This window comes from Bombina bombina, chromosome 4, assembly GCF_027579735.1.
Source record: "Bombina bombina isolate aBomBom1 chromosome 4, aBomBom1.pri, whole genome shotgun sequence".
NCBI classification, from domain to species: domain Eukaryota; kingdom Metazoa; phylum Chordata; class Amphibia; order Anura; family Bombinatoridae; genus Bombina; species Bombina bombina.
The window spans coordinates 587,509,563-587,531,038 of record NC_069502.1 but is presented as its reverse complement, the minus strand read 5'-3'; the positions used below and the strand labels follow the sequence as shown (position 1 = coordinate 587,531,038).

Sequence of the window (21,476 nt, the reverse complement as noted above, 5' to 3'; positions counted from 1 at the left end):
ATATTAATAATGTGTTAAATATGAGCATGAAAAATAGAAATGTTTTGTTTGTTGTGCTTATTTTTTTTTACTTACATGAAATTTAATTACTTGAAATATTTTTTTTTAAAAAATTAGACTAATGTATTCATTAGTAAAGTGCAGAAATCTTTGTAAATTCCCCATTAAGGTCTAGATCAGGGGTCAGCAACCTTGGGACCCCAGATGTTTTGGAACTACATATCCCATGATGCTCAGACAGCCTAAAGAGTGTCTGAGCATCATGGGAAATGTAGTTCCAAAACATCTGGGGGCCCAAGGTTGCTGAACCCTGGTCTAGATGATCAGTGGGGCAAATTCACTACCTCCGGGTGTGTTCTCTTGCACTCAACCTCACGCAAAGAATAACACAAAATCTGGTATTGCAAGTGGATGGACAATTCTTCTTTTTTTTTTTTTTTTTTTGCACGACCTATACTTTTAAAAGATAGCACAGAGAGAACTATTAGTATGAGTGTAGCGCGTGAGTGGAATCCAAAATGCTGTGTTTAAAAATTAGAGCTTGAAAATAAAGAAGAAATAGATATCTCTCTCTATGTAAAGGAGATGTTGTCAGTGCTACCAATAAAAGGGGTGGTGACAGTGATCTGAATATATGAGTACCTATCAGGTCACTGGTGCAAGGGGAAAGTAGTAAACTTAAACTATATTCTGCAAGAAAAATACAAAGCTATTCCTGTCCAGCACTAACCAATCCCTATCGATATAAATGTATATGCATCCTAAAAAGTGTCAAACCTCGCAATAGCACAACAATGTGAATATATATAAAGTAATACTGTGAAACAGTCATATACTACACAGAAAGGAGCATTAAAAAGAGTGTTTAATTTGTAATAACACAAGGAGTTTATAAATAACAACCCAATGGATCAACTCACAATTCCTATCATAGTGCACTATGAATATTTTCTCACCAGCTGGAAAATCATATAGACTAAATAAACAATTCGCTCAACACAAATAATTGTGAATAAAAATAATTTCTAAATTATATAAGGCCTGTTCAAATTCACAGGGCAATCCTGAAAGTTCCAATTCTATGGTGTAGGAGAGAATCCAAAAAGTTCCTTATAACATATATGATAGACTGAGTGAAATAGGCCTCAGTTGAATCAAGATGGCTCCGTAGCAATAATAATCTCGGATGCAACTTGATATTACTAACAACCTGCAGTATGGTTACTATTACTGTTCATGTCAGCAGAATCCGCCGTAGCGGTAAATATTAGCCAGTCCTTAGCAATCAACAGCAAACACTGTGTGAAGTAGCGTGTTCCGCCTTAGCGGTGAATACTTGCGATTACTAGAGAGTCCCACTGTCGCACCACCTAGGTCCCTTCTGTCAGTATTACGATACAGGTAATGAAAATCCTAGGGTGCTCCTCTCTTTGGCTGTTAAACTGCTCCGTAAACCAGTTATCTGCGGTTGCTTTCTCGGCCTCCAGGTCACTTCAGTCATCAGACTGATTAGAATTTGGAGCCGGAAGAAGCCCCATAGCCTTAGGGGGGGAAACACGCGTAGCTGGCAGGAGTGTTGTTTGGACACAGAGAGGCAAAGGTTTACAGAGCAGTAACTGATGACTGAAGTGACCTGGAGGCCGAGAAAGCAACCACAGATAACTGGTTTACGGAGCAGTTTAACAGTCAAAGAGAGGAGCACCCTAGGATTTTCATTGCCTCTATCGTAATACTGACAGAAGGGACCTAGGTGGTGCGACAGTGGGGCTCTCTAGTAATCGCAAGTATACACCGCTACGGCGGAACACGCTACTTCACACAGTGTTTGCTGTTGATTGCTAAGGACTGGCTAATATTTACCGCTACGGCGGATTCTGCTGACATGAACAGTAATAGTAATATCAAGTTGCATCCGAGATTATTATTGCTACGGAGCCATCTTGATTCAACTGAGGCCTATTTCACTCAGTCTATCATATATGTTATAAGGAACTTTTTGGATTCTCTCCTACACCATAGAATTGGAACTTTCAGGATTGCCCTGTGAATTTGAACAGGCCTTATATAATTTAGAAATTATTTTTATTCACAATTATTTGTGTTGAGCGAATTGTTTATTTAGTCTATATGATTTTCCAGCTGGTGAGAAAATATTCATAGTGCACTATGATAGGAATTGTGAGTTGATCCATTGGGTTGTTATTTATAAACTCCTTGTGTTATTACAAATTAAACACTCTTTTTAATGCTCCTTTCTGTGTAGTATATGACTGTTTCACAGTATTACTTTATATATATATATATTCACATTGTTGTGCTATTGCTAGGTTTGACACCTTTTGACTCTCACACTCTCAACAAGAAACTTTTAGAAAATAATAGAACATACAATTCAATAAAAGATAGGGAGTCAAGCACTCTTTTGTAAACAATTCAATAGATTTAATAGTGGAGTTTCATCTCTAATCCATATAGCACTAACAATCAGGATATGATATATGTTTACCATCACGTAACATAAAATTCCCCCCTAGAGGTGTGCACACCTAAACAAATTAGCATGAAATATGCAAATTATTTTATAAATATTCTAAACACACTACACCCTATCTGCACATGATTCCCAAAGTTATATAGGGAATAATATCAGGCAGGTAACGTTGTGGGATCTAAGTGTGACAGAATATTAATACTGGTCAGCTAGCACACAGTAGAAAAAAATCGTAACAGCCAAACTCAATGAGCAAAACTTCAAACATTAAGCATATGGAAATGCGTATCATTCAGAGGTACCTCAAACATACTACACCCTACTGCGCTTGGTACCCAAGAAATTACCAGGCAGAATCAATCCTGGGATCTAAGTATGGTGAGAAACCTAATAAATAGCATTTTGAATGATCACACATATGTCTCATCAAGTATATAACAGCAGGTAATTGCTAATACATATATGTCCTTATAGACAACACACCAGGTAGCAGCAGTTCACAAGCAACACATCCGTTTAAATGCAATCTAGGTCAAACCAGGCTGACCCTCCACACTTAGCGGTTGTTGCAAATTTCAGTTAGTTTCCAGATAATAGCAAATGTAGTTGCTGATACACTTATCTGAGTTCAGGATATGTAATTGTAATCCGCATGAGCCGTCAACTCCCTGCTGAAATGCTTGCTCACAAAGCTCTTACGAATCCACAAGCTGTTACTCGGTGCGCTCTGCACGCCGAAATCCACATGGCATGTACAACCATGTCATCACTTCCGGGTAGGTCACGTGAATGATCGATCCAATGCCTACGATCGTTTCACCATCATTGTCGGTTTAAAGACGGGGCTTCCTCAGGGCAGATAGCAAGTGAACGAAGAAAAATTGATAATAGGAGTAAATTAGAAAGTTGCTTAAAATGGCATGCTCTTTCTGAATCACAAAAGAAAAAAATTGGGTTCAGTGTCCCTTTAGGGGTTTTCTTGGTTTAGTTCTAATAGCACGGCGTTCCTTTCGTTCAAGTGCTGCTCGGGGGCGCAGTGAAATGCAGGTCCCCTATGGAAATAGTGACCCAATCAGCAGTTGTAGTTGCACAACTGAAAATGGATTTAAAAGCATTTATCTTGTATTCAAATATTCAGCAGGGCAGTGATTTATAATGTAATGCATATTAAAAATTACTTTATTTTTTTAAACAGTACTTTGTTTTTCCTAACATTATTGTGCAGTATGTGCACAATTAGTAAATCGCCTCTTACCTTTAAAATCCCACTCTTCACTCTATATAATTTTAATAAATGCTCAATTGTTCTGTTCCTTTAAGGTAAGAAATTTATTTTATTCTATTTTATAATTCTATTATGTTGTTATGTTTTGGCGTTCTCATTGTAAACCAATGCCTATTTATATCCGTTGTCCTTTTTAGAAGAATGTATTCTACATCACAGTCAGTGGATCCTATGGAAATGAAGAAATTCCAGACTTGGTCCATGAAGTGGTGGGATGAGGAAGGGGTTTATTCTGCTCTCCATGCTATGAATGATGTCCGTGTGCCCTTCATACGGTAATGCCTGCTCATTAGTTTTTAAAGATAGATGATTAAGATTTCACAACCTTGCAATGGTAAATATTTTTTTTCCCTTTTTTTTTTTTTTTTTTTTTTTTTTTTTTAATAAAATATTTTGACTTCACATAAAAGAAAAAATTATTTTGTTACTTTTAAAATCATGTCTTGTAAAAATATTGTTGTTGTTTAACATGTTATGATCATATTACCTTTGGGGGTGTGTTGTTAATTTGTCACTGTGTATGTATATTTGTTTAATATATGACAATGGACAGCTTCCCCTGGCAAAGACGATGTGCAATCTCGACTACAGAGTAACCAGTAAAGATTAACAACATAAATAAACATTAAAAAAAGAATAGCTATTCTAAGGTTAGGAACTACATACTGGAGCTCCTCCACATCCTTAATCCACTTCTAATCGCAGTAGTTCAAATCCTAGCAGCGGCTAATTCTTTGATTGTCAAGTGTAATTTTTTTCCATTAAGTAGTTTCTTAAGATGACCAAATCTATAGCAGTTCCTTCGTGGGATCTAAATTTGTTTCTGCAGCTTCTTAAGTTCCACCTGTTACGTTATGGTTCAGCATCATTTATTACTGATATGGTTCTATGTTAAGTGTCAATATATTGATTTATCTAAATATAAATCAGGTAATAGCTGATTGCACTCAATATAAGGTCAAAAGTTCTTGTTCAGTTTTCAGTACCATTTGGTGGATCTAATATTTGATCTATTAGGAATGCTGTTGCTTGAAACGTAAAGGGAGTTATCAGTAGATATGGACATTCGCCAGTTTCGTTCGCTGCCAAATGTGAAAGAAGGCAGCCGCTTGTGGCTTTCAGCTCCTTTTTCTTTCACAAGAATAATTTTGTCTCCAAAAAGAGCCGAATGCTGCAAGGAGCCTCTGCATTCGGTAGTGAACGAAACTAACAAATACACTTATCTAGTTATCGGCATGTATAAATCTTGTTTACTTACAAGACATTTGCTGTCTTTTCCTAGGGACATTCTAATGAGCAAGAATTATAATCCTGATGCCGGGTGTCCTTTATCAGGTGTGAGACTTCTAGATGTTGGCTGTGGTGGAGGGCTGCTCTCTGAGGTAAGGAAAGACAAGCAAGCAAAGAAATACAAGATCGTTGACTATAAATGTCCCTGTATTAGTTACAATTACTAGATAAATGTGATGCAGAGATAAAAATGAAAGTGTATGTGTATAAAGAATCCGATGAATCTGCTAGGATTAAAGGTTTTGGAATGCAATGATATTAAAGGGTTCTAATAGTAAAAAAATGACAATTCTTTAGAGCATGTCCTGAAGGAGAGGATAGAATGAGAGAGTGATGGCACTACTAGTATATGGTAATAAGAGGGACGGGCCTAGAATTAATTCCAATTGGCCTTATACAGGATATGAATTAGCCCAGAGGTGGTGTGTATTAAGCATACATTTCAACAGAAGCAACTAAGATATAGTTGCACTGCACAGAATGAATACACCTTAGCACTCAAATCCCACAAAGTTTGTGTAATAATTATAGGTAGGTATACGTAAAAAAAATTTTTATAAACTTTATTAGGTATTTTTAAAAGGGGATACATTTAAAAAAAAAAACAAAAAAAAAAACACAGCTAGAAATTATAGGGCTGATTGTAAGTTGCTGGATACTATCATACCAGGTAGCCAGTATGCTAGAATAAATTAGGTTGGTGTACTGCGGGGTAAACAAAGAGACCTAAATTGAGGTTAGTGATTATTATTATTTTACCCACACGTTTTTTTCACTTATTATAATCATAGGTACACATCATTTCCTGCATAACATACAGGACTGGAATTTTTTCACAATAGGGTCACTAACGATTAATGACTGAGCTTTCATATTAGCTCACGTATTATTCTATGGTTTTTACTTAAAGATATAGCATATGAGCCTACCTAGGTTTAGCTTTCAACAGAGAATACCAAGAGCACTGCAAGTCCTGAGCAGAAACTCCCACTGATCCATACAGCAGCTGTATAACTACCATTGCTGATTGAGTCATTGGAAGTTTCCTCTCGGGACTAGTAGTGCTCTATGGGTCCTGAGTGGTACTTCTACTGTTTGTTGAACCACTTTGCGATTGTTAAATACATAGAAGTGCAGGGTCGCTAGTCTTAAAATGAGAATTAGAGCATGTCATTTTTTGACTGTTATTGCCCTTTTAAATGAGTTCTTCAACCTATTAAAACACCCACATTGCTCTTTAGAATGTTTTTTTTCAAGTTGGTACAGTTTGCTATTGATTAAAGGTAGTATAAAATGTAAAACTGTATGGTAGTACTCTTGCATTATTGCCAACAGACAAATGTATAAGTTATATAGAGGCATGAAATTACATATTAAACAAGTTTTGGAGTAACCTAAGGACTGATGTGTTTATAAACAATATATCATCTCCCTTTTATAGTACATACATGTGATACATATTTGTTTTTATCTATATATTACTATACATACAAGCTTAGATTCACTACAGTGGGTGCAGCAAAAAAAAAGACAACCTATTATATTGAACTTATTTGTTAATATGTAAGAGTGCTCAACAAATTCTGTGTGCCATGGTTCTAAAAATGTTGCTGCTGACTTTTTATTATACTACATACACCTACATGCCTATACAAACATATGTAGCTGTAGTTTCAGTTTGTCAATGCCCGTATTGGAGTGTTTTTTCCTTTCATAGTGAATATATGGTATAGAACAATAGAAAAATTGCAAAGATTTGTTTATCTTGGCCCCTACCTAACTAAAAACCAGATGAGATCCTCTCCCAGAAGGGGCATGGACAGAAATGACCACTCCCCTTTTATCTATATGAAGATGACTTCACTTCCTCATTCCTAGTTCTGTCAATGACAGAGCTGGGTTCCCTCTCTGGACCTATTTCAAGTAAGTCTAGGTGGAGGCTTTTTATGCTATATTATCCCACCGGTCTGCTTACATTATCTCTGCCTGCTCACCAGGTGAGGAAGCATGAGGCATTCCTTCTCAGGCTGGCCGTTCTTGATTGGAATCTTCCATAGGGCGCTGTTATATTAACCTCATGCCATGATCCGGCGTCGAGTCATGCTGTATGGGCATTAAACCTTTTTAAATTGGAAGGCTCATAGATTGTAATGCTGAATTTACTGTTGACAGATGCACAGAGATACTGAGACGTTGTTTGCGCTGTACTACGCTATTATACCTGAGCCTGCTGTCATGCCATACATGTGCTTTAATTTTTTTGTTTTTTTATGGCATTTCTCTATAGCTCTTTATTTGCTGGGGAGCAGGTCAAAATGTCTGATAGTAGCTATTGTTTGCTCATTAATTTGATTTTCTTCAGATTGCGGGCCTTTTTTTTTTTTTTTTTTTTTACTTTACTTATCTTTTTCTGATTGCTTTTTGCTCTATTTATTCCTGTCCATCTTCGCTAATTTATTTTGTGTAAGAGGTCACTTTGTCATCCACATTTGTGCAGCTGGATTATGGCCAGACCTACTTAAACCGACTGTTTTTAATGAATTGCATTCTTTTTAATCCTTTCATATTTATTGCTTCTGTATATATTAACTCGTTATGCAGTTTTTCCCAGTTAACAAGGCTATTTTTCATTCGTATTCTTTCTTGCAATACTTTGTTTTAGAAACGTGTATTTTACATTCATAGTTCGGTGTAAATTTTATAGTGCCATATATGCTTTTTTTCTCTCATAGGTTTATACTTGATACTATATTTTGTGGTAAATTTTCCAACTTTTTCTTCTTAAAGGATCACTCAATGCAGTAGAATTGTATAATTAACAAGTGCATAATAAGATAATGATTTAATACCTACTCTGAATTAATCACAGACTAGTATATGTATACCCTGTGAGCTTATGCACATGATCAGTAGGATTTTGTTCCCCAGAAACTATGTATATAAAAATATTGTGTGCAAAATTTGATAATGGAAGTAAATTGGAAAGTGTCTTAAAACTGCATTCTCTGTCTGAATCATAAAAGATTAATTTTACTTGAGTGTCCCTTTTTAAGCTTTGTGGCTCCAGGATTACTAATGATTCAGTCATTTGTTACAACACTGATTATTTTTTACTTAGTGCCACTAGTTTTCCTGTTGCATGCTTTTTGACATATATACTGTACAGTATGTATATAGATGTTTGTCTGGAAACTCTTAGGGGACTTCTTTAAGGTTTTGGACAATTAATATGTCACTAACTTGGATGTTTTGTTATGTTAATATTTTAAGAGATTTTCTTGCTATTGATTTTTTTTAGTCTTTGATTTTAGCAAGGAATTTTTTAAATATTGTTTTTGAAACAAATGTATTTCTACTTCAGTTTTGTATTTTCTTTCATTTTGTGCCCACCCTTATATCAAGAGGTACTGCTTGGTATTCACCTATTCTGGTAAGCATTAGCTAAGTAGGGCATAATACCTATATCATTCTTACTATGGTCCCCATCCCTTTTATCCTATGACAGTCTAGGAGTAAGGGATGAGGGAGTGAAACTGTCTTCATATAGGTAAAATACGTGTAGTTATTTCTGTCCATGCCCTATTCTAGGAGGGGATTTCATCTGGTAAGCATTATCTATGTATTAGGCCAAGATATAGAACTTTCTGCTGTTGATTCAAATTTAATTAGCTGCTTTTGATTATTTTATTTTTTTATAATAGTCTATTTTTCACACAGAAGCTGCCATTTTGCAGCATAATTAAACGTACCATTTGTTATTTTGTTTGTTTATCCTGTAAAAATATATTTTATTTTTCCAAATTTGTGGTATTTTATGTATTTTTTAAAAGGACATTTAAAAAAAAAAAAAAAAAGCAGCTTTTGCTCTTGGATCAGCAATAGAAAAATAGCAAGAGTTTTAATTGATAAAGCAGAATACAAAAAAACATCTCTTGGTAACGTTTATTTCTGCTTGTGCATTTAATGGCCAGATTTATGTACAAGTCAACTGGATTTATAGGAAAGGGAAATTCATATTGATGAAATACCTGACGCTTTAACAAAAAATTGCATTTTTTCTGTATATAGAAAAGTGTGTAGTATAGCTCAAAGAGAAAAATAATCCTACTGGTACTCTGCAGTAAGCGATGGATATAGAGATAAAATGTTTTGCTTTGGCCCTTTACCAAACTTATTTTCTTTAGCCATTAGGTAGACTAGGAGCAACCGTGACTGGAGTTGATCCTCTGGAGGACAATATAAAAATAGCAAGCCAGCATAAGTCTTTTGATCCAGTCCTTGACAAAATGGTTCAGTACAAAGCATGCTCACTAGAGGAACTCGTAGAGGCAGCTGTGGGAAGCTTTGATGCAGTTGTGGCATCAGAAGTTTTAGAGCATGTCATTGATGTGGAATCTTTTATTCAAAGTTGCTATGAAGTTTTAAAGGTACGTTATGATCCTTGCTTCAGTCTAATTTTACATTTGAATGGTGTTGCTGTTTCTCTAGTTATATCTGATACCAACCCAATTATTCTATTGAACAAAAGAATGGAATGTCGTTCTGCTTAGCATTTCATTTAGGTCTAGAAAATGTGTGTATTACTGTTTGATTGCATTACAAAGCTCTGTCTATTTGCTCAGTTATGGATTACAGAAAATATGTACAAGTAAATAATAAATCAAATTTTAAAAATTATAGTCAATGATATAAAAAGGTATTTTGAAAAATACACCTTCATAAGTAGCGTTTTATATACAAAGTTACAGGGACATTCTAAAGCAAAAGTGTAAAAATGCCTTTTACGACTTGTATTTCAAAATGTGAAACTCACCTATTCAATAAAATCATATCAATAATTAAGAATTATGTTGACTTGAATATGCATATTTCGTTTGTTAGATGATGAAATGGTGTTTTAAAGATATATATATATATATATATATATATATATATATATATATATATATATATATATATATATATATATATATATATATATATATATATATATATAAATTTTTTTATTTTTTTTTTAAATAATATCATCATCATCCAGTATTTGTAGAGCGCCAACAGGTTCTGCAGCGCTATGAACATAGGTGGTATATAAAAACAATTACAGGTATCAAATGGGGAGAGAGGGTCCTGCCGAGAGTTGCACTGTTGTAGTCGGCTCTTATGAAGATGAATTACAAACAGCTGGGCTCATAGGCTTACATGCTATGGGGTTTTAGGGGATAGCAGTGGAGATAGGAAGATTAGTGTAGGTTGTAAGCGTCCCTGAATTGTAGAGTCTTCAGGGAGCACTTGAAGCTTTTAAAACTAGGGGAGATTCTTGTGGAGCGAGGCAGAGAGTTCCATAAGATGGGAGCCAATCTGGAGAAATCTTGAAGACGGGAATGTGAGGAGGTAACAAGAGAGGAGGAGAGTAGGAGATCATGAGCGAAGGGGACGGGAGGGAGAGTATCTGGAGACAAGGTCTGAGATGTAGGGGGGAGCAGTGCAATTGAGGGCTTTGTGTGTCAGAGTGAGAATTTTGTGTTTAATCCTGGAGGCAAGAGGAAGCCAGTGAAGGGATTGGCAGAGAGGTGCAGCAGATGAAGAGCGATGTGCAAGGAAGATGAGCCTGGCAGAGGCATTCATTATGGATTGTAAAGGAGCTAGGCGGCAGCTAGGGAGACCAGAGACGATAGAGTTGCAGTAGTCGAGGCGGGAAAGGATGAGACAGTGTTAAAATCTTTGTTGTGTCTTGTGTAAGGAAATGTCTAATTTTAGCAACGGTTTTTAAGGTGGAATCGTCAGGCTTTAGCCAAGGACTGAATGTGAGGAGTGAAAGAAAGATCCAGTGTGACCCCAAGACATCGGGCATGTGAGGTTGGGGTAATGATGGAGTTATCATCAGTTTTAGAGACATGGGGGGTGGAGATCTGGGAAGAAGGGGGGAAAATAAGGAGCTCAGTTTTGGAGAGATTTAGCTTGAGGTAGTGAGAGGACATCCAAGATGAGATATGAGAGAGGCACTTAGTGACACGGGTTAGCAAGGAATGAGGTAGTTCTGGTGCAGAGAGGTAGATTTGGGTATCCTCTTCATACAAATTATATATTATATTATTAAGTAACCCAGTGAGGACGTGTAGATTGAGAAGAGAAGGGGACCAAGGACAGAGCCTTGCGGTACCCCAACAGAAAGAGGAAACGGGGCAGAGGATGCCCCAGAGAAGGCTACACTAAAGGTACGGTTAGACAAATGGGAAGAGAACCAAGAGAGAGCTGTGTCACAGATGCCGAAGGATTGGAGGGTGTGGAGCAAAAGAGGGTGGTCGACAGTATCAAAGGCTGCAGACAGATCAAGGAGGATAAGTAGAAAGAAGTGGCCTTTTGATTTTGCTATAAGTAGGTTGTTGGTAACCTTAACAATTGCTGTCTCTGTTGAGTGAAGGGAGCGAAATCCAGATTGCAGTTGGTCAAGGAGGGAGTTTAGTGTAAGGAAATGGGATAGACGTGCATATACTAGCTTTTCAAGAAGCTTTGAGGCAAGAGTTAGTAAGGAAATAGGGCGGTAGTTGGATGGGGAGGTTGAATTGAGAGAAGGTTTTTTGAGAATAGGTGTGACTAATGCATGCTTAAGAGATGTGGGAACTATACCAGTGCTGAAGGAGAGGTTGAAGATGTGTGAGAGTATAGGGGTAAGGGTAGAAGAGAGGGAGGGGAGTAGTTTTGAGGGGATGGGGTCGAGGGGACAGGTAGTGAGGTGAGAGGATAGTATAAGGGCAGAAACTTCATCCTCTGTAACAGGGGCAAAATAGCTAAATTTATGGCTATGTGGGTTTTGGATGATTGTGAGCTTTTGAGGGGGAAGGAGACCGGTAGTATGTTGAGAGATGATTTCATTTCTGATGGAGTCGATTTTGTTGTTGAAGTAGCTGGCAAAATCGTGGGCTGAGAGAAAAGTTGTGGGAGGTGGGGGTGGGCGGAGAAGAGTATTGAATGTGGAGAACAGACATTTTGGGTTTGAGGAAAGAGTAGAGATAAGAGTGGGGAAGTAAATTGGAATGTTGTTTAAAATTGTATTCTCTACCTGAATAATGAAAGAAAATTTTTAGGTTTCGTGTCCCTTTAACAATCTGGCTAAAAGTTTACACAAATTATGTGAACAATGTCTATGTGTTTAACCCCCACAGAGGGTTAAACTCCTAGGTAAAGTCACATTGTAGCTTTTTAACAGGAAACCAGTCAATGGTAGATACATGAGACTGGTTTATCCTTGCAGCAACCAAACAGACTTTGCTGGATGTATAGAACAAATTAAAAGTACATTTGAATGCAAATATTATATTCTCTAACCTCCACAAAGGGTTATACACATATAGGCAAACAGGGAAAAACTTATCTTGGATGTCTTTAATTTTTTTCGTTTTTTTTTTTTTTATTTTTTGTGGATGACTGCTAAGCGAAATAGATTATTATTATAGTCAAACAACATATAAAAACAAAAAAAACTTACAAGCAAAGATGACTAAAACTTCCAGATTTTGTGTGTCTTTTCATTAAAATTATGGTGGTGATTAAAATCCTCCATATCGCAAAAGTAAATCAATATAAATTATTGCATAGGCAATTAGCACATCTAGGCAAGTATCCCCACTTGCCTTTGCCAATTAAAACTCCATATACATCGTTACCAATGCACAAGAGGATTCTGGGTAAGATATGCAACATCTCAAACTCTTTGCTTCAAATGGGGTGAATGCAGCAAATCCAGAAATCATTACTGCACACCCTCTTATTAGAACTCATCAGTAATAGTTAGATTTCTGATTGCTGCTAGGTAAAGCTCATTCCAGGGCAGCTGAGTATAGCTTTTTACACAGAACTTACTCTGGTGAGCAGAGGCAATTGTGAGGTAAAATATCTTCCTTTTTTACATAAAGATTCTCAGGTGTATTTTCCTGTCAGCTTTTTACAGTTATACTGCATCAGTTTCAAGTGATTTAGCATATGAGTATTATGTCCCTTTAACAAAGTTTCAAATGTAATTTTATTATCAAATTTGTTTTTTTTTCTCATGTTATTCTTTAAAGAAATATCTAGATAGATAGTGTGCACGTCTGGAGCACTACATGACAGGGAACAGTGCTGCCATCTAGTGCTCTTGCTAATGTAGCACATTATTGCAAAATGTTGCCATATAGTACTGCAGACACATGCACACTCCTGAACTTACCTTCCTGATTTTCAACAAAGGATAACAAGAAAACAAAGACATTTTGATCATAGAAGTAAACCGGAAAGTTGCTTACAATTGTATGTTCTATTTTAATCATGAAAGATAAGTTTTGGTTGTTATCCCTTTTTGATACAGCTTTATATTGCTTAAAAATGTGTAAACCAGACTTTAATGGCTATGAGGTAAAACTGCATACTAACATGAGTCATTTTTATTCTCTTTTAAAAGCCAGGTGGTTCCCTTTTTATTACCACAATCAACAAAACCAAGGTCTCCTATGCTCTAGGAATTGTATTTGCTGAGAAAATAATGGGTATTGTTCCAGAGGGCACTCACGACTGGGAGAAGTTTATCCCTCCTGAGGAACTAGAGCGACTGCTTGAATCAAGCAAGTATTTTTACTCCTAATCTAAACAGTGGTAACTTGCAGGTGCTTTTTAGAACTAAAAAAAATGGTCAATTTCTTCTGCTCTGTGCAATCGTCGGATGCAAAATGCTGTTGTCTCTAAAAATCTGCTGCTGGTGAAGGAGCACAGGCTGCTGCCATATTTGTGTAGATAAAAAATATTTTAATAATCGCTTAATCTTGATTTTCTGGCATGTGAAGAGCAACAGGTGTGTAACTGCCCGGGATACAGGGAGTGCAGCGTCACTATTATTGTGTAGAGTGTCCTGTACGGACGATGAATTCTGTTTTATGTGGATACATTGCAGCCTACAGTCATTTGTCACAGTCTGAAATAGAGAACATCTAGTACATTACCTGTATCCTTGTGTAGAAACCTGCAGCCAGCTTACTTCAGCTTGACTTGACCGCCAATCTAAGCGGCAGCACGAGAAAAGAGCTCTGCAAGAACACTACCTAAAAACAGTTATAATTAGCTTTTATTCTCTCAGAAACTTGGTTCCGTTGCCCTATCTGATACTTTTTGATGGGTCAACACTTTTTTGTGCCGACACATCAGCCCGTTGGAGCACTTTGCAGCTGAATGTGGCTGGCTTGGGCTGCCTACCAGTGTTCAGTGCTCAAGGCACTCAGGCCGTGCGCCACAACTGACAGTAACACAGGCAGTCCTGGTACCACCTAACAGCCCAGGAGGGTCGGCGCTCCGCTCCGGAGCAATCGCAGCTGTAGGGCAAATAACCCTGAGACCTGAACAGGAGGGGGATCTCTTCGCAAGCACAACGGCTGCCACTGACCTGCATCTTCCCATAAGCCAAGAAAATCTGACCTACTATCGTTCCAATTGTCAGCCATCCATTGATCCCTCAGCATCAACACTCTGATTGCGGGAAGGATCTCCCGTGGATATCTACGGCCGCTTACCGAGGCTTGAGAGAAGGACTGGTGAAACCTCTGCGCCAATGGAGTCGCGCGAACGGCCGCCATCTTGGCCCATCTTCTTTCTGGGAGCAGCTAGAACAGCATTCTATTGATTACCGATCCGGCGAGTCAGGGCTCAGCTCTGGATTGCTCTGGATGCTAAAGACGGACAGTTCATCAGTCGGGAGGTTCCTGGTTCCAGCGGCTAGCCCAGCTCTGCATCCAGCACTATATCTACGCAACAGGAAGCCGAGACAGAGGTAATACTACCACACGAACACAAAGCTAAGGTACAGGGAGTGATCTCCCCCCCCCCCTTTTTTCCATATATACTCCTCTAGGGAATAAGTCACAACAGGGCACTTTATTAAGCGGCCGACGTCACACCGTGGCAATAAGAGTGGCAAATTGGGAGCTGAAGTTCTCTGAACTTGTCCGTATAAACATTCACTTCCTGGGGGTCTGTACAGATACGGTCATAGAACCTGGACATCTCCTTGTGGGCCATTAGACACCTAAGCTGCAATCTACAAACACCAGCAGCCTCATGTACTATATCATATAGCTCCATACCTGTCTGTGGCCTAAACTCCAGTCAACGCCATCTAATCCCCTATACAAAAGCAATTTTAAACAACTTTCTAATTTACTCCTATTATCAATTTTTCTACGTTCTCTTGCTATCTTTATTTGAAAAAGAAGACATCTAAGCTTTTTTTTTATTGGTTCAGACCTCTGGACAGCACTTTTTTATTGGTGGATGAATGTATTGACCAATCGGCAAGGACAACCCAGGTTATTCACCAAAAATGCGCCGGCATCTAAACTTACATTTTTGCATTTCAAATAAAGATACCAAGAAAATTTGATAATAGGAGTAAATTAGAAAGTTGCTTAAAATTTCATGCTCTATCTGAATCGCGAAAGAAAAAAACTGTGTTCAGTGTCCCTTTAAGTACTTTCAGGCACTTCTTTAGCATTATTTCTCCCCTCTCCTACACTCTGCCGAGAAGGGGGTGACAAGTCTCTCTTCTTCCATTTTTCCCACGGGTCATATCCCACCTCCTTTTCCCTTACATAGCTCAAAAGGAGCACTTCCCCCAGGAGAGAAACCTCTGTTATTACAATTAGATAGATCTACAAGCAAGAAACTGCCTCTATCAAGCATCTACCCTCTATAGTGGCTGGGATCTGCATAATTTGAAGGGGCCCCCTCTTCCCCCCCCCCCCCCCCCCATTGTGCCTGGCTGTTGAGCTTCTCAATTTAGATACAGGAGACACCAAAGACACAGTAGATTATCCAGGGTGCAGTATAACTACATCTAATCAGGACTGCAACATACTGAGATCTCATTACATACAGAGCAGGCTACATGACTCTACTTCCCCAAGAAATGTGGTTCTAATTGTGCTGATGGTGGGTGGGTGGGGGGGGGGCCACGAGCCACTGAGTTTTCTTTCGTTTTTTTTATGTGTGTGTTTCTCACCGACTCACTCTCTTACTCTGTTTGATTGGAACCTACTCCATTACCACTATCTGGTGTTTTGGTGCCTGGTGAAGGCCCTGTTTCAATGGTGCACCCTAACAAGAGAAGGCCCAAATCGTCAGCTGTGGGGCCTAAAAGGACAGTGGCAGACCACTTTAATCCCGTACCTCTCTCCACACTAAAGGACTCCCAGGACGGTCTAACCATGTCTCAATCTGCAACTGATACCATCGCCACAACCTTCCAAACACTGCAAGATGCTGCTCCACTAAATGTGACCCCTGCCTTTATACTAGACTCTCTCAAATCATTATTAGAGGCACATGCCTCCTCTTTCCAAACCCAAATTACTGCCTCTCTAGCCGAATTTGCGGAGAGCCCTTACCTCTACTTCAGAATGGCTGGATACTGTGGAAAGGAAGCAAGAGGATATGGCAGTAGACCAGGCCAATGTCTTATCATATGCTCAAGATCTAGCAGAGCAACTAACCATTCTGGAAGATAAAATGGTGGATATGGTGTGGTTGCGGGGAATCCCGGAAAGTGTGGCCCCTGGTGACCTGCTATCGTTCCTAATGGAGTATTTTGGATGTTTGGCTCCTCCTTCCAACTCAAATGAAGGCCTTATTGATAGGGCCCACAGGGCTTTGCGCCCCAGAAGTTTGTCATCTGATAAACCTAGGGACGTCATTTTGAGATTGCATTTCTACACGTATAAAGAGAGGTTGGTGAGAGCATCTCTCTCTAAACCAACCTTTCCTGCTCAGTTTCAGAACATTGATGTATTTGCGGATCTCACCTTCCGTACACTCCAACAACGGAAATCATTTGGGGACTTTACAAAGTTTCTCAGGACCCGCAACAGCATACCATCACTACTCTGGACCAGAGCCAGGGTCTCATTAAACTATGGGACTCTCAGGTACCGCCACATAGCTCCTCACAGATTCCACTAGATCCATCAGCCCCACAATCGGTCCCGCCTCCACTGGGGGGCCTCTAATGCTTCTGATGGCACAAGTCCAGCACGGGAAGAAGGAGATGGCTGAATGAGTGAAGATGCCAAGGGTAACATGTCTGTCAACTGTTCAATATACCCATGGTATCTCAATAGAGTGTAAGATACCCACAACTGTATGGTTTCCATATATCCTGTGTTACTGTTATGCTGAGACGGTGTGTGTGTGTGTGGGTGTTTTTTTTTTTTTTGCTCTTAGAACTACTTTCCCATAGACCAGGTCTCTCTTCCACTACGTATGTTAAATTAGGCCCTGGATCTACGGAGAGATAGTCTGATACTAGAGGTGGGTCTACCTAGATTAGTTCTCCTTAGGAGTTAGTAGAGCACCTATGCCCCTACTGCCTTAGTTCTATGGCCACTAGCGGTTATGGGTGTACTGACCCCTCAAACTCAAAGTGACCTCTAACCCCATAAATAGAGTGATACTGTTTCTCCCATACTCTAATACATTGACCCAGTACTTCTACTCTAAGGCCCTTATATATCTATATCCCTTACTGGGCCTTGCCCACTTACTGGCTGCACTCCTGGCCACACCAGGACTAGGGGAAATGGCAGGAATTGTTGGTTATCCCTTTAGTTTCATCAACCAATGTTTATACTGTCCTAGCTCTGATGCCACTAAGGCGTGACAGTTCCGCTCATGTGGAATCTCAACAAAGGACATATGTTTTTGGTGGGTCATGTTCATGTACCAGCATTATTTTACTAATGTATATCTACTGTTTGACTGTTATTGTGTTAAAGTTTACTTGTTTGTCAGGCCATACATACAGAATTTTCTTACTGATATACATCTACTGTTCGATTGTTATTGTGCTCTGTGAGCCGAGTTATATGCAGATAAAATGCTACTTACTTCTATGCCTATGATTGCTCCACTCTTCCAATTGTTGATATATTGACCCCATATACCTCTCAATATAACATGTCCTTTTCTTTATAATTCCCTGCTGTGTTTTATGTGAGTCCCATGTCGTCCGGTCTGGTTTTCATTTTATTGTTCGTTTTGTCTGTTTGGTCTATCTTGTGTTTGTCTCGTGTGTTGTGTGGTGTGTTTTTTTTTTTTTTTTTTTTCCCTTTCTGTCTCCTATTGATGTAGATTGATTTGTGTCTTCTAATTTGTTTTGTGGCCCAATGGCTTCCCCCCCCCACACACTTCTTTTTCTGTTGTTGTTTTCATAGTTTCTGCTATCATCTAGCTACCAACTCTTGTTGGTTTCTGTTCTCTTCCCCCCCTTCAAAGTACTCTGAATTACATTTTGGAGGCTACCAACGAGGTTTATCTTCCTCAAGTACCGCACAATCTTACCAAATAACGCACAAATACGATTATCTTCACTCTCGCTGAGTGACCGCTGACTCTTCCTCCCTCTCTGACTTTTCTCTCTCCTCCTTTTTTTTTTTTTTTCTTTTTTTTTTCCTCCCCCTTTTAGTAGCCTTATATAGAACCCTCTTGCCATACAGTTGTATTACTCAAAATATTAGGGGGATGAATTTCCCGACCAAGCAGGGCCCACCTGTTTTTTTTTTTTTTTTTTTTTTTTTTTTACAAGAAAGCCACTGGTTAAGGGGTACCAAAATTCCCATCCAATCCAAGTTCCCAGTTGTGGAGGCGGCAAGCTTTTCTCAAAAATCGAAAGGGGCTGCTATCCTTATCCACAAAGATATTGCTTATGAAAACATTCATGTTGAAGCCAACCCACAAGGTAGATACCTTTATCCTCATTTGCCGACTTGGAGTTGTTTATACTCTGGCTTCGTATTATGGCCCTAACAAACAGCACATTAGAGTGTTACGCAAATTCCTGAATAAACTGGAGTGCATGCGCCAAGGTTTTCTTCTCATCGCAGGGGATTTCAACACTCTTTGCGATCCCCGGCTTGACAAGAAATCTAATAAATCCCGCAAATCTGATGAGGCTTTGGCTGATCTTTCGCACAAATTCAAGACTCTCATGTCCCAGTTTAATCTGTTCGATATTTGGCGTGCTCTCAACGCGTCCTCACGCGACTATACCTACTTTCTCTTGTTAAGTGTATCCAGTCCACGGATCATCCATTACTTATGGAATATATTCTCCTTCCCAACAGGAAGCTGCAAGAGTCCACCCACAGCAAAGCTGCTATATAGCTCCTCCCCTAACTGCCATATTCAGTCATTCTCTTGCAAGCCTCAACATAGATAGGAGGTCGTGAGAGTCTGTGGTGCTTTCTACTTAGTTTATTCTTCAATCAAAAGTTTGTTATTTTTAAATGGCACCGGAGTGTGCTGTTTATCTCAGGCAGTATTTGGAAGAAGAATCTGCCTGCGTTTTTCTATGATCTTAGCAGACGTAACTAAGATCCATTTGCTGTTCTCACACATTTTGAGGAGTGAGGTACTTCAGAGGGGGAATGGCGTGCAGGTTTTCCTGCAGATAAGGTATGTGCAGTAAAATATTTTTCTAGGAATGGAATTGACTAAGAAAATACTGCTGATACCGAAGTAATGTAAGTAAAGCCTTAAATGCAGCCATAGCGACTGGTATCAGGCTTATTAATAGAGATACATACTCTTGTAAAAATGTGTTTTAAAACGTTTGCTGGCATGTTTAATCGTTTTTTAACATATGTTTGGTGATAAAACTTATTGGGGCCTAAGTTTTTTCCACATGGCTGGCTTAAATTTTGCATAGAAACAGTTAACTGAAGCTTCCCACTGTTGGCTGTGGCAGTTTGTTGTGTCTGTTTTTAAAAACGTCTGTCGTTTTTTGTTTTTTTTTATCTGTTTTTTGCATTAAGGGGTTAATCATCCATTTGCAAGTGGGTGCAATGCTCTGTTACCTTATTACATGTACTGTAAAAATTTTGTTTGTTTTGCTGCCTTTTTTTCACTGTTTTTCAAATTTTGACAAAATTTGTTTCTCTTAAAGGCACAGTAACGTTTTATATATTTGCTTGTTAACTTGATTTAAAGTGTTTTCCAAGCTTACTAGTCTCATTATTAGTCTGTTCTAACATGTCTGACATAGAGGAAGCTCTGTGTTCATTATGTTTTAAAGCCATGGTGGAACCCCATCTTAGAATGTGTACCAGATGTACTGATTTCATGTTAAACAATAAAGATCATTTTTTGTCTTTAAAAACATTATCACCAGAGGATTCTGTCGTGGGGGTAGTTATGCCGACTAACTCTCCCCACGTGTCAGACCCTTCGACTCCGGCTTCAGGGACTCACGCTCAAATGGCGCCAAGTACATCAAGGGCGCCCATAGCGTTTATTTTACAAGACATGGCAAAGGTGGTGAATAATATTCTGGCAGCAGTATTAGTCAGACTACCTGAAATTAAAGGAAAGCAGTTAGCTCTGGGGGTAGATACAGAGCATACAGACGCTTTAAGAACCATGTATGATACTACCTCACAATATGCTTAGTCTGTGGGTGATTTTTTTTTTTTTGACTCAGGGAAGATGATTTAACCTGATTCTGATATTTCTACATTTAAAATTTATGCTTGAGAACCTCCACTTGTTGCTCAGGGAGGCTTTGGCTGCTCTGAATGAATGTGTACAATCGCAGGGCCAGAGAAATTGTGTAGACTGGATAAATAATATGCAGTGCCGGTGTGTACTGATGTTTTTCCAATACCTAAAGAGGTTTACTAAAATTTTTTTAATAAGGAATGGGATAGACCAGGTGTGCCGTTCTCTTCCCCTCCTATTTTTTAGAAGAATGTTTTCTAATAGTTACCACCACACGGGACTTCTGGCAGACAGTTCCTAAGGTGGAGAGAAGAGTTTCTACTCTAGCTAAGCGTACCACTACCTCTGACGAGGACAGTTGTGCTTTTTAGATCCAATGGATAAAAAATGTTTATTCAACAGGGTTTTATCCTGCAGCCCCTTGCATACATTGCTTCTGTCACTGCTGCTGCGGCGTTCTGGGTTGAGTCTCTTGATGAGGCTTTACAGTTAAGCGACTCCATTGGATGAATATATTTGACAAGCTTATGCTAGCCAATTCCTTTGTTTTCTGATGCCTTGTTCATTTGACTAGACTAACGGCTAAGAATTCTGTTTTTTACTATACTGGCGCGCAGAGCGCTATGGCTTATATCATGGTCAGCTGTCGTGACTTTAATAAATAAGCTACTTAACTTCCCTTCAAGGGGCAGACCCTATTCGGGCCTGGTTTGAAGGAGATTATTGCTTATATCACTGGAGGAAAAGGTCATGCCCTTCCTCAGGATAGGTCTAAATCAAGGGCAAAAAAAAAAAAAAAAAAAGTCTAATTTTCGTACCTTTTTAAAAACTTCAGGGCAGGTGTGGCATCCTCTTCCTCTAAGGCAAAACAAGAGGGAATTTTTGCTCAGTCCAAGGCGGTCT

General features: G+C 38.8%; 1 protein-coding gene across 1 annotated transcript in view; it reads left to right on the top strand.

The window, feature by feature from the left end:
- Positions 1–21,476, top strand: part of COQ3 (coenzyme Q3, methyltransferase) — a 39,737-nt gene that overhangs the window by 6,256 nt on the left and 12,005 nt on the right. Inside the window, exons 3-6 of the mRNA XM_053710566.1 lie at positions 3,914–4,051; positions 5,059–5,158; positions 9,251–9,493; positions 13,504–13,663. Of these exons, the coding sequence (XP_053566541.1) occupies positions 3,914–4,051; positions 5,059–5,158; positions 9,251–9,493; positions 13,504–13,663 (641 nt within the window). The remainder of the gene's footprint in view (positions 1–3,913; positions 4,052–5,058; positions 5,159–9,250; positions 9,494–13,503; positions 13,664–21,476) is intronic.